General features: G+C 45.4%; 1 protein-coding gene across 3 annotated transcripts; it reads right to left on the bottom strand.

The window, feature by feature from the left end:
• Window positions 1-297: 297 nt before the first annotated feature.
• On the bottom strand, window positions 298-12,960 carry RAD51 (RAD51 recombinase). Of its 3 annotated transcripts, none has more exons than XM_081887319.1 (10): window positions 12,812-12,960; window positions 12,081-12,194; window positions 11,434-11,571; window positions 11,089-11,206; window positions 10,337-10,428; window positions 9,263-9,357; window positions 6,006-6,119; window positions 3,574-3,703; window positions 3,292-3,413; window positions 298-1,118 (listed from the first exon to the last, which is right to left on the bottom strand). In XM_081887319.1, the coding sequence occupies exons 2-10, from the start codon at window positions 12,180-12,182 to the stop codon at window positions 995-997; spliced, it is 1,035 nt and encodes a 344-aa protein (XP_081743445.1). In that variant the 5' UTR covers window positions 12,183-12,194; window positions 12,812-12,960; the 3' UTR covers window positions 298-994. The 3 variants fall into 3 exon arrangements, with proteins under 3 accessions (XP_081743445.1, XP_081743444.1, XP_081743446.1); XM_081887318.1 differs by having other exon boundaries at window positions 12,081-12,215; window positions 12,812-12,957; XM_081887320.1 differs by having other exon boundaries at window positions 12,081-12,191; window positions 12,812-12,945.
• Between the last annotated feature and the right edge of the window lie 106 nt (window positions 12,961-13,066).

The raw sequence follows: 13,066 nt of genomic DNA, 5'->3' as shown, positions 1-13,066 counted from the left end.
GCATACAAATGAAATGTCTGCATTAGAATCATTTTGATTTTTCTGTTGCAAAGCATAACAAACTCTGCCTACATTATTCTTTCATTGGGATACACCTGTAATCTATGTCAGAGGTTGCCAACATGGTGCTCTCCAGATACTACTGTTGAACTAGACTTCCCATCTTCCCTGACTGTTAGGCCATATTAGTTGGGGCTTACAGGAGTTTAAATATGCCTTCCAGTACATTTGTGTTTGCCACAGAGCAATGAATAAGAGTAAGAACACAACAGGCACCCATTGCTAAAGTCAAACTGCTAGATGTGTATGATTAACTTTAATTAAATCAAATTGTCCAGAAAGTATTTACAGGCAGAAGATAAAGATGCAGAGCACATCTCAGCAACACTGTTACATAGAAAGATGCCAAGCTTTTCTGGGTTGATGCAAATAACATCTCAATTTACAGCAGTGCAAACAGAGTAATAATAAAAAATTAATTTCAGTTTCTGTTCTAAAGATGTAAAGCTATCAGTTCAAACAGGTTCTCTGTTAATGCCTTTATTAAAAAGCCTCTAATCTGAACTGGCAGCTGCCTGAATTTTAGGATAAGCAAATCTCCTTTACTGAACATACTTGTTCCATTCTGCTTTGGCATCAGTCACTATAACCAGGAAATGTTCAGTATTTCATACTTTCTGTATCCATAAGCTTTGCACACATTTTGTAAATGTTTAAGTTGTTTCTCACCACATTACTGTATTAAACAATGGAGGGATCCATCACGCCGACAAACATCAGATGTGGGTCAGCAAGACAAACAATCCTTGAGGTTTGTTTTGCAACTAGTTGCAGCAACACCAGCAGGAGTAGTCAGTCCAAGTATAGTGTATGGAAGCTTTCTCTGGCAGTCTGAAGCCTAAAGCTATGGTGGAAGAATCATCTTGAAGGATCATATGGAAAGGAGAGCCTTTTTTTGACCACTCTCTTCTTGCAAATTGAAATATGGTGTTCTTCAGTCTTTAGCATCTCCTATTCCATCAGGATTAATAGCAAACATGGCTTCTGCTTCAGGGAGGCAAGGCGAATCATAGATTTTGCATATTCTAGTTTCACCCCGACCTTTTCTCAAGTACAGCCTGGCAGGAAGAAATTAATGCATTTATTCAATTGCAACTGTTTATCTATTTAAAGTAAAAATACTTAGCAGCCTTGCGACTCCAGATCAATTATCTACAAGTTAATTCTCCCCACCTGTGATAAATTATTGTGAATTAAGGGGGTGAGAATGGGTAAGTGAGGCAAAGAGCTTATTCTCACAGCAGGTTGAAAATGGTTGCAGCATTCCTTTCTGAGTGGGAAGGCAAGCAGGCAGGCAAACAAACAGGTACGACTATTAATATAACAACTCACCTGCTGAGTTGTGAGGATTCCTTGTTCTCTACTTCCTTCCTCCTTCCCCCCGCCCCCCCCCCCAACTGAGCAGTACTCTCTCACAGAGGAACAACAGGAATTGAGGTCTATAGACTCAGGTCTATTTATTTCCCCTTTGAGGGGGTGAAGCAACCTGATGTCTTCTAGAACTTAAGGCTAGAAAACAGAACGGGGGACAATTCTTTCTTTCCAGTTAGGTGAGAGGCAATTTGCAGGCATGTACAAATGCTGAGTTACATTCAACATGCAAATTTTATCTTTCAAGTAGAGATTGATATATGACACAACATCCAACTGTGCAGTCTTATAATATTCAATAATCCACAGCAGTTTGTGTCTCACTGCTCCCTGGTCAGCTAGCCTGCTTCATAATAACTTAATCAGAAGTTATTTTGGAACAGGACAGTTAAAGAGACTATGAAAGGTAGCTCCTCCCAACCTCAGACACGCAAATGGGGATTCACAGTAGAATGTTATGGCACATCTGCAGCCACTTACAGGAGAACTCCTTCAGCCTGGAACCTCATAGTGCTTTAGGGTTGTGGGTTGGGGGCTTTCATGATGTGTAAAAGGAAAAGGGACACTTTTTTTCTCCTCCACTTTTCTGAAACCTTCTCTTGTTGCGTTATAATGTGCTGAAGAACACTAGTTCAAGGCTAGCAGCCAGCATGAAACCAGTGTTTTATTGCTGAGGGGTTCTGGGGAATGAGATTGGTGGGGTGGGGTGTAGATGTTTTTTTGCCTTGCTTCCCTTTTTAGTGCAAGAATGACATGACATATATTCTCCTCCTGCAGTCCTAAGGGCTGAAGCAGACCAATTCCTTCCCTCCATTTTTCTTTTACTTGTATCTATTTCAATGGTCACTCTCAGAATTCAATTGCCCTTAACATTCTATAGGCCCTGAAAACTGTTCATTGGTTTATGTTTACAAATATTTCTTTTAGTTGGCAAACTAATATACTTCTGCATAGCAAGGGAGTTGCCTCAAGAATGCAAAAACCACTACCTTCATTTTGGGTGGCCCTGTTTGCTTCCAAATCATAGGACCACCTTAGCTTGCATCAGGTGGCATGATGGAGCAACTTCCTAGTGATAATTGCATTTATGTTTATATTAATTTCTCATAAACACCTTCACCAATACCACCTGGCAAGTCAACTGTGAGGCCTTTCTATCACATTCACACTCAGCAACTGCTTTTCTGTCTACATAACCTTGAGGCTATATCTGCAAAGTACTCTCTGAAAGCTGTTTTAGAGACATAGTGAAAAAAGACTAACACAGGCCACCTACTGATGAGAAAGGGTTACTGGAAGCACACGACTGCCAGTGCTTCTAGTTTGCACTGCATTTCTACTACTATTCACAATCCCTACCATCAAGTTTCACCATAAATCAATTTAACAGACCCAACACTGTTTGAAGAGTGTGCCCCTCTCTTATTTTCCTATCATAACTGTCCATCAAACAGTTCTCAGCCGATGTCCTCTATAAACCTATTGAGATGGCTGGTTGGCACAAAGTCACTCAATTCTGGCTATCCTTGAGCTCAGGAACTTTTTTTTTTAAAGGTACACTTGATACAAATCTGGCCATTTTTAGGAATTAGTTTGTGGCTTTATATCTTTAAGCCATCAAGTTTCAATGTATCTTACATTTTGTTAAAGCTGTCAACTGCTTTGAGCTAGGGCACAAACTGAAAATGATGATTATATCAACTTTCAAATTCTGCCTGAAGAACAAAACCTGTTCTTGCTCCAAGAATGAAACTACTAAGCCCCACATATAGACCTCCAACCATATAAACATTTCACACTTGGTCAAAGGATAACCTGAAAAAGTAATGCAGACAAGAGACTAATAATTTGACATTTTACCTAGTTGTTGAAGCATGTGCAATGATATTTCCTCCAATAGGTTTCTTGGGATCTGCAGCAAACATTGCAGCTCCATCTACTTGTGCTACCACCTGGTTCGTGATGACTACTGCCACACCAAACTGCCATAGAAAAAAAAATGTGATAATTTTTAATTTCTTTGATGTAAAAATATTTTCCAGTGGTCTGTTCCTATTCACCAGTATAAGCGTGTCCAGAAACACTTGCCCTGAACTTTGCAACTGGAAGAAAAATGACAGGTTGGTCAGATTATTTATTTACCTCATCTGCAATTCGAAGCAACATACGTAGAAATCTGGCCAAATGCATCTGTCTGGCTGACAGTTCCCCACGGCCAGAGTAATCTGTCCGGTAAAGGGCTGTAGCACTGTCCACGATCAGCAAAGCATACCTGAAAGAATGCAACAGGTGGGCATTACTATGCATAGATTTCCACTCCTGGCTTGAAGAGATTAATCTTACTTTTGTGTGCAGCTTGTCTTGTCTTAAGCAAATTCAATGGAACTAATTATCTGTCAGAGAAAAGATGTATCTGTAACCACACAATCTTTACCTAAAATCATATTTGGTTGAAACAAACTCAAGCTCAAATGCCATCTTGTTTTCTCTCTTTGTATTCACTAAATTCTAAAACCTTACTGTTTGGCGGAAATTCTTAATGATGAAAATCCATCATCTTCCCTCAAGGTAAAACTACTTTAAAACTATAAAAGATGAAACAAGTTCTTGTAATTGGCTAAGCAATACCAGGATCAATACCTGTAGCTTCCTTTCTGTAAAACAGGTATCATTGTTCCATGAAATATTTGGGAGAGAAGGAAACGGCCAATTTGGAATTCATCTTGTCAGTGGTAGTAAGGGGTGTTATCTATTTTGCTGCTTAGAATGTGGCTTACTGACAAATCAGCTGGCAATGTTCTAAAGAACTATTTTAACTAAATACAGTAAGTTCTGTGAGATCCAGTGCCACACTAATGGATGTGTTGGGACTTCCTCTTCCTCCACCAGCAATTTGCTCCTGAGTCCCCCAACCCTCTGGAAAAGGTGAGGTGGTGATGGGGGGAAGGGGGGGTTAGGGGAATTCCATTTGCATGAGAAGAGGTTTTTTGCGCAAGTGAGCCACCTAGTTAAAATAGTTATTTAGAAAGCAAATGTAAGTGTTATTAAGTATCCCCCATAAAAACAGCTTTCTAACTTTGTTTTTACCCTTATTTAATGCAGACTCAGCTCTTCTATTTATAACTAAATCATCTTACAACAAAAATACAATAAAACCAGAGTAAAAATCATTTAGTTAAAAATGGAAACAATAATAATATATCATAGCAATAAAAATAGAACAAATACACTAGATTTAAGAAGAACTGCAGATCAGATCTTAAAAGCCAGCTTAAAAAATAGATGCAGTTATATATGTCAAAGAAAAATGCGGGCAGAGGAGGAGAACACTGGTGAAACTCCATTTTAGGGAGAGGGAGTTCAATAACTGTGTGTCTCAACCAAGATATGCCTTCAAATCTTATTTACTGCTTTGGTTCTTACTTATTCTAAAAGTTTTGTTTGCCAGTTAACCTTGTTATTGGATAATACACATTCTTTCGTTTGTGAAGAAAATTGGTTATCCAACTGGATTTTGCCAATTCTCCCCCTTTCCTCATGCAGCCCCCAGTACTACTTCCTATGCTGTTCCAGAGGGTCCTTAGCTGATTACTTAGACCAGTGGTTTTCAACCAGTGTGCCGCTGCACCTTGGGATGCCTTGAATGATGGTCAGGGGTGCTGTGGGTAACAATGGCCTCAGTCCCTCTTTCCTTCCCTCTGATGCCCTATCGTGTCTCTGCCTCCCAAAGGCTTGCACAGCTGTTTGCTGAGGCCCTGGCTACAAGCTCCCCAGGTGAATGGTGCCTCTGGGGCCGGTCAGGGTGCTGGTTGCCAGGAGCTGAGGTGACCTCGGAGTAAGCAAGCAGGCAGGCAGACAAGGGAGCCCAACCAGCCAGCCCTTGCTGTTGGGAATGGACGGACAAGTCCCAAGCCCCTGTGGGGCAGTGTGAGGAAGCACCTCTCTTTGGGGCGGGGGGGGGGGGAGATGAGCAGCAGTGACTGCCCGGAGGACTCCCAAGGAGAGGGGATAAGAGAGGAGGCTGAGGCAACACTCCACAAGAGAGGGTGTTTGAAAAGCAGTGAGGGTCTGCTAGCTCTGCAGGCAGGGTTGATATAAGTGGGCTCCTGAGCTCCACAGGGACGCCACAGAACAAACGTAGTTGGTCAAGGCATCCGCCGACTCAAAAAGGTTGACAACATCTGCCTTAGACCCATTCTAGTCCGGACCCTACCCTGTTTTAAAATAGAAACACAACCTTGAGTGGTACATGACTAAGGTCTGCATCTGGATGGTGAGAGTGCAATTCTATTAGTTCTACTCAACACTATTAGTTCAGCCCCAATCAGCAGCTTCTGATACTACAGGCAATGGTGAATTTGAATGGGGGTTACATTCCTGAGCCCTGTGTGTGTTGGCAGGTCACATAAGCAAACCCTACCCCCTCCTCTGCCCATATCCGGGTTGCCGCGATGTGTGCAGTTGCAAGTCAATTGGTCATTGCCTTTACCATGGTATTCGTCTGCTCTGTCAGTTGGAGTTGGGCTTAGCAGATACACTTTCTTAAAGAATAAAGTCCCCTCTACTGAGGTTACCTTGATTCAGTCATCATAGCAGATGCTTGGTAAAGAAGCTGGGTCTGATGGTCTGTGTTAAATCCTCGTGCGTATGCCACATTATCAAGCACATCACTGCCGGATAAGCCATACCTAGGAAATAAACCAAACAAAAGAGAATGTGATTCTGTCTAACAAATTGGGAGGCATTATAAGACACCTTTTAAATAAATCTGATCAAAGCTTGCTTGACAAAGAGTATCTATTGCTACTTCTCCCCCACACCATTTCCACCATATTGTACTTTGGATAAAAAGAACTCTTAATAAAGCAAACTTTGCTTTTTAAAAAAATACTTCCATGTTATATGTTCCATTTACAGTGGTACCTCAGGTTAAGTACTTAATTTGTTCCGGAGGTCCGTTCTTAACCTGAAACTGTTCTTAACCTGAAGCACCACTTTAGCTAATGGGGCCTCCTGCTGCTGCTGCGTCGCCAGAGCCCAATTTCTGTTCTCATCCTGAAGCAAAGTTCTTAACCTGAAGCACCATTTCTGGGTTAGCAGAGTCTGTAACCTGAAGCGTATATAACCTGAGGTACCACTGTATATTGAACAGCTTTTCTTTATTACCCTTCCTGCTGCTCTCTGCAGAGATAATTTTGTCAGATTTCTCTGCTTTGTTGCATTCAAGCTTACAAATGTGCACTTTTATTCAATCCCCTTTAAAGAAAACTCAAGCTTTTCAAGTTTGCCCAGGAAGCAATGTAACTATCATGTTAATTAATATAACTATCACTTCTCCAAGTCCATTTTTGTAGAAGCATGTAGCCAAATCTGTGTGACTTTTCAAATAGTTTTCTTTTTCAAATAGCATATTCTCACATTTAATCTAATTAATTCTGTTTATATGACTGTGCTGGGTAGACTGTGGTTTTAATGTAGTGGCTATTTGTAATGTTCTGAGGTGTTATAAAAGTTTTAAATTGTGCTTTTGTATTGTTAGTGTTATGCTTGTCCCTTTGTGAGGAGATTCATCTGAAAAATGGAATAAAAATCTATTAAACAGGTTTGACCCGAGCAAATGATATGTCACTTTCGCTGGGAAATGTTTAACAATAAATCAAGTTCACTATGGACTTGATACCGAGTACAGTGGTGCCCCGCAAGACGAATGCCTCGCAAGACGAAAAACCCGCAAGACGAAAGGGTTTTGCGACGCTTCGCTAGACGATTTTCCCTATGGGCTTGCATCGCAAGACGAAAGCCCATAGGGAAATCTCGGGGACCTTTTTTTAAATGCTGGTGGTGGGGAGCAAAGCCTTTTTCCCCCCTCCGGACTTCAGAAGAGGTCCAGGAAGGCCGGCGGGGGCGAAAGGCTTTGCTCCCCACCGCCAGCATTTTAAAAGCGGTCCGGGATAGCAGGGAAGCGCTTGCCTTCCTAACCGGGGGCTTTTAAATCGCCCCGGGACTGTCCGGGGCGATTTAAAAGCCCCCGGACGGCTTTTGAAGCCTCCCCCCGCCGCCCGGCATCGGGGCATCGTCCCGATGCAGGGCGGCCGGGCAGGAACGCCTCCCCCACCGCCCGGCTTCGGGGCATCGTCCCGATGCCGGGCGACGGGGCGAGAAAGCCTCCCCCCGCCGCCCGGCATCGGAACCATGTCCCGATGCCGGGCGACGGGGCGGGAAAGCCTCCCCTCGCCGCCCGGCTTCGGGGCATCGTCCCGATGCCGGGCGACGGGGCGAGAAAGCCTCCCCCCGCCGCCTGGCATTGGAACCATGTCCCGATGCCGGGCGACGGGGCGGGAAAGCCTCCCCTCGCCGCCCGGCTTCGGGGCATCGTCCCGATGCCGGGCGACGGGGCGAGAAAGCCTCCCCCCGCCGCCCGGCATCGGAACCATGTCCCGATGCCGGGCGACGGGGCGAGAAAGCCTCCCCCCGCCGCCCGGCATTGGAACCATGTCCCGATGCCGGGCGACGGGGCGGGAAAGCCTCCCCTCGCCGCCCGGCTTCGGGGCATCGTCCCGATGCCGGGCGACGGGGCGAGAAAGCCTCCCCCCGCCGCCTGGCATCGGAACCATGTCCCGATGCCGGGCGACGGGGCGGGAAAGCCTCCCCCCGCCGCCTGGCATCGGAACCATGTCCCGATGCCGGGCGATGGGGCGGGAAAGCCTCCCCCCGCCGCCCGGCATCGGAACGATGTCCCGAAGCCGGGCGGCCGGGCGGGAAAGCCTCCCCCCGCCGCCCGGCTTCGGGGCATCGTCCCGATGCCGGGAAGTGGGGCAGGAACGCCTCCCCCAGCCGCCCGGCTTCGGGGCATCGTCCCGATGCCGGGCGGTGGGGCAGGAACGCCTCCCCCCGCCGCCCGGCTTCGGGGCATCGTCCCGATGCCGGGCGGTGGGGCAGGAACGCCTCCCCCAGCCGCCCGGCTTCGGGGCATCGTCCCGATGCCGGGCGGTGGGGCAGGAACGCCTCCCCCAGCCGCCCGGCTTCGGGGCATCGTCCCGATGCCGGGCGGTGGGGCAGGAACGCCTCCCCCAGCCGCCCGGCATCGGAACGATGTCCCGAAGCCGGGCGGCCGGGCGGGAAAGCCTCCCCCCGCCGCCCGGCTTCGGGGCATCGTCCCGATGCCGGGAAGTGGGGCAGGAACGCCTCCCCCAGCCGCCCGGCTTCGGGGCATCGTCCCGATGCCGGGCGGTGGGGCAGGAACGCCTCCCCCAGCCGCCCGGCTTCGGGGCATCGTCCCGATGCCGGGCGGTGGGGCAGGAACGCCTCCCCCAGCCGCCCGGCTTCGGGGCATCGTCCCGATGCCGGGCGGTGGGGCAGGAACGCCTCCCCCAGCCGCCCGGCTTCGGGGCATCGTCCCGATGCCGGGCGGTGGGGCAGGAACGCCTCCCCCAGCCGCCCGGCATCGGAACGATGTCCCGAAGCCGAGCGGCGGGGCGAGAAAGCCTTTGTCCCCCCTGCCTGCCTTCCCAGGGGCTTTTAAATCGCCCCGGACAGCGGAGAAGTCCTCCGCTGTCCCGGGTGATTTTAAAATGCCGCCCGCCAGAAGAGGTCGGGGGAAGGCGTTTTCCATAGGAACGCATTAATTGATTTTCAATGCATTCCTATGGAAAACCGTGCATCGCAAGACGAAAAACTCGCAAGACGAAGAGACTTGCGGAACGAATTAATTTCGTCTTGCGAGGCACCACTGTACCATGCATTTATTTCATAAACTGTCAGTAGATGGCAGTATTGTTATACAATCTTCTACAGAACTCTGGATGCAACACCAATTATTCCAACAACAGACCTCTCAGCCACAGCAAGCAATCGCTCTGGACGAAATGTGCCCTCTGTGTCAATGTACATGGCCTTCCCTTCAGCACCACCTCGATCAACAGGGAGCTAACAAAAAAAGGGTGGGAATCCAGTTAGTCACAACAACGTTTTAATCTCTGTGAAACTTAAACCTAAGAGCATCTTTCTACAATGTGCATACAGCTTAATATGTTTAATTAAAGTATTATCTCAGGATCATGCAGGAACAGGGGAAAAACATGTCTGCAATTCTAGACAATCTGGGAGACAAAAGTAAAGATTGGTGATTTTGCCACCAATGCTTAGATTTTATTTTTTATTTTTTTTATAAGGACAGTGAGAAAGATAGTGAGGAAAAGGGTATATTAGAAGATGAATGCATATGAGAGGCAAGTCTAAGGGAAACATTAGAGGATGGCAAAGCTGCAAATAAAAAATAAACCCATTATATGAACAGTAAATTTTAAACCTTAAATAAGTTATTTAACAAAACTTATGGGACAGACGTAACCAGGTAAACTCACACATTGATTGGTTAAGAAGCCCTGCTCCACAACCCTTATTTGAGAGGTATCATCTCCAAGGGATAGGAATAGTGTTAGTGTGTGCTTATCCTGGAAGTTGAAAGCTGAAGTATCCATTTGAAGAAAGATCAAGACCTGGAAGTTTCTGTGATTAGGAAACACTGCAAGGAAGTGAGGGAAGGGTGTGTTTTGCACCCTGGACCCCCCCCCACGCTATAATCCTCATTCCTATTAGCTGCTTTATCTAAAAGTGTGCTGGATGCATTTGCCACATCACAGCGAACAGAAGTTTTAAGAAGAATTAATCAAGCATTCTCTTTCTGCAGATTGCACTTCCTCCCATCTCTTTGCAGGGGTGCCTTTGCTCAGGGGTGCCTAAAGTTTCAAATCTAAGTCTGCTAAATGTCTAGCTCAGCCTTCAGTATCACAAGATCTCATGCATTCTTTCTAATCGTGCAAATTATACTTCAATTCATAAAAAATGCATAAAACGGGGGGGGGGGGGTTAATTTTTTTGTCCAGTACTTATGTAAGCCACTTACCTGGCAGGTTACTGCCAGTGTGAGACACAACTGAGTCTTTCCCGTGCGGAATTCCCCAAACATCTCCGTAATAGACCCAGTTTCTATTCCTCCTTTACAAGAAAGAAATGCAACATACTTCAGATTCTTATCAATAATCATATAAACAGCAATGTCAGAGTATCACAGAACTCTTGAGGACAGAATTTAGATTAAAGTTCTTAAATGACAAGTAAATTATATAACAGCCACTTTTTAATAATAAAATGGGAAGAAAAAGTATTTAGTACTATTCAACTAGATGTACATTTCTTTGTGAAGTTACTATTGAAATTATTTTTGAACTGGTTTCCCAGCTATGGAATGTGATTTATAATGAACAAATCAAAAATGTTTTGTGAAGCAGGGATACAGATCACCCTAGTCTTTAAGGAGGCATGTTTACTCAGAAGCTCAATTGATTTCAACAGGACATACTCTCAGGTGAAGTGTCTATAAGGATCCAGCCTACATAGCATTTTGAAGCTATATAAGTGAGCTATGTGCATATCTTACTTTATAAGCTGCTGCATGAGTGTTTGTTATGATCTTTATATATATTAGCTAGCTCTCTACACCAACTTATGAAGGCTATGCCCTGAAAGGCAGCCCGTAAACACTTAAATATGCATTTTATATGTACGCCTATAGCAACTATTCCATATTTGGTTTTGTATTTATAATGTGTGATAAAATTACATTAAAAAAATCAAGGGTTACACCAAGATATATACCTTGAAGCAGTTTATCAAGTTCTTTGGACCCAGTTGTGATTTGAATGATCTCTGACCTCTGCTGATGAAACTCTGTTGCTGTGGTGAATCCCATTGGCACCAATTTTGCTGCTTCTGCCTGAGAAACACGGTAAAATCAAAAGACTGAGTAATAAACACCTGCATCCCTATATTAAAACTCCCACTCTTTTTGTCGCTAGGATTGTTTATTCCAAACTATACTATAATAAGACTTAGAAAAAGTATGCATTCATCTCTTACTTGAAAAACTTTCAAAGAGCATTGTATTCCCATAGCCTCTTGAAAACAATATATATATATTATAACAGTGTTAAGTATAATTACCAGGATTTTATCTGCTTTAGCTTCACTTATGCCTTTAATATTGAGCAATTCCTTCTTTGGTGCATAGGCAACAGCTTCAACTGTGTGAAATCCAGCTTCTTCTAACTTCTTCACATCATTGGCATTAATACCACATTGCTATACAAGACAATATATATTATTCAGTATGAAACATTAAGATTCTTGAATAAATCACTTGTTGCAGCTTATCACATTTTAACATAATTTTGTACTTCTCTGGCGGTAAGTAGCATTGAACTCAACAGGTACAGTAGACACACATGGGGTTTTGCTTTGAGTGTTAACTCTCACTTCATGCATAATATTGCTTCTAAAAACATTACATTTTAGAGTTGAATACAATTGATTTTAAAATTGCTATATTTTCATTCCTTCAAAGACTGATCAGATAAACAACTTTCGGTAAAGTTTTAATAAAGCTGTCAGTGGCAAAAAGCAGGTCTCTGAGGTACATATTGCTGTGTATATCTGTGCCTGTGTATATTTTATTAAAAATGATATGAGCAATTGCAATGAATCTTGTACTTTAGCATTTTAAAGATTGAGTTACAGAAAGTTTGGGCCACTTTAGACATTTAATCGCAAGCGTGCATTTTATAACCTTAAGTTCCCCATTGGTCACATACCTCTAGCCGTGAAATGGGCTGAGGACCAAAGCGTCCCTCCTCTGTTGATGTTTCCAGACTTTCATCTTCCTCACGTTGCAATTGCATGGCCATGGCGCACATCAGTCAATGCTCCTATATCAAAACAGGAAGTACCTAATGCAGGAGTTATGCAATTTCAGTGATGTAATTTTTTTGTAAACAACGATTTCATCTTACTGCTACAACCTTATGGTCACACAGGACGCTACCACCACTACTGTAACACCAGAGAGGTTCGCTCACTCGCTTTGGAGTAGGTGTGCGCTTAACCCACCTTCCCACATTTTGTATTCACATTTTATTGGCGAACTGCCACGTAACAGTTTTCAACTGTAACTGCTTTCACGTGTTTGTTTTTAAGCTTGCCTCTGTTTTTAGAGCGCCTAAATCGTTTCAGGGTGTTTTTGCTTTGTTAACTGCGCTTTCCCTGGGCTGCTCGGGGAAGAAAGGCATAAACCGCAATAAGCAAACAAGGTAGCGCAGCAGAGGCAAAAGCACACGGAACAGGAGGCCTCGCGAGCAGCTCCTTATTCCTTAGCCTCTCCGTTTCCCAGGTAGGCCGGGAAGCCCGAGCCCAGCCCGCTCCCTGGGTCTTTCAGTGACCCAACAACGACAGACGCCATTTGGAGGGGGGGTGGCGGAGAAAGGCCGTTTCTACGTCCCGCGAGGGCGAACGAGCGGAGGACGAGAGGAGCGGCCCACAGACTCACCTCCGCTCACACACTCTGGTCCCTCCGTCCCCGTTCCGGATTCAGACGAGCCCGCCACTGCGTGACGCAACGGACGCGCACGCGCGTAGCCACGTCTCGGAAGGGCGGAGGCCTCCAGCGCGCATGCTCCCTTTCCCGGGTTTGGCGCTCGTCCGGGGCTCGTTAGCGGATTGTAGCGGGGCGGGGCCTACGCGTGCCTTCCTCTTAAGCCACGTCCCGCTCCCTCCAAAAGTTCTGAGGCAGCCTTTCTCAACC

The sequence above is a fragment of the Podarcis melisellensis genome, assembly GCF_964234715.1.
Source record: "Podarcis melisellensis genome assembly, chromosome: 1".
In the NCBI taxonomy this organism is placed as follows: Eukaryota; Metazoa; Chordata; class Lepidosauria; order Squamata; family Lacertidae; genus Podarcis; species Podarcis melisellensis.
Note: the sequence above shows the minus strand (reverse complement) of the source record. Positions and strands in the feature narration are given on the sequence as shown.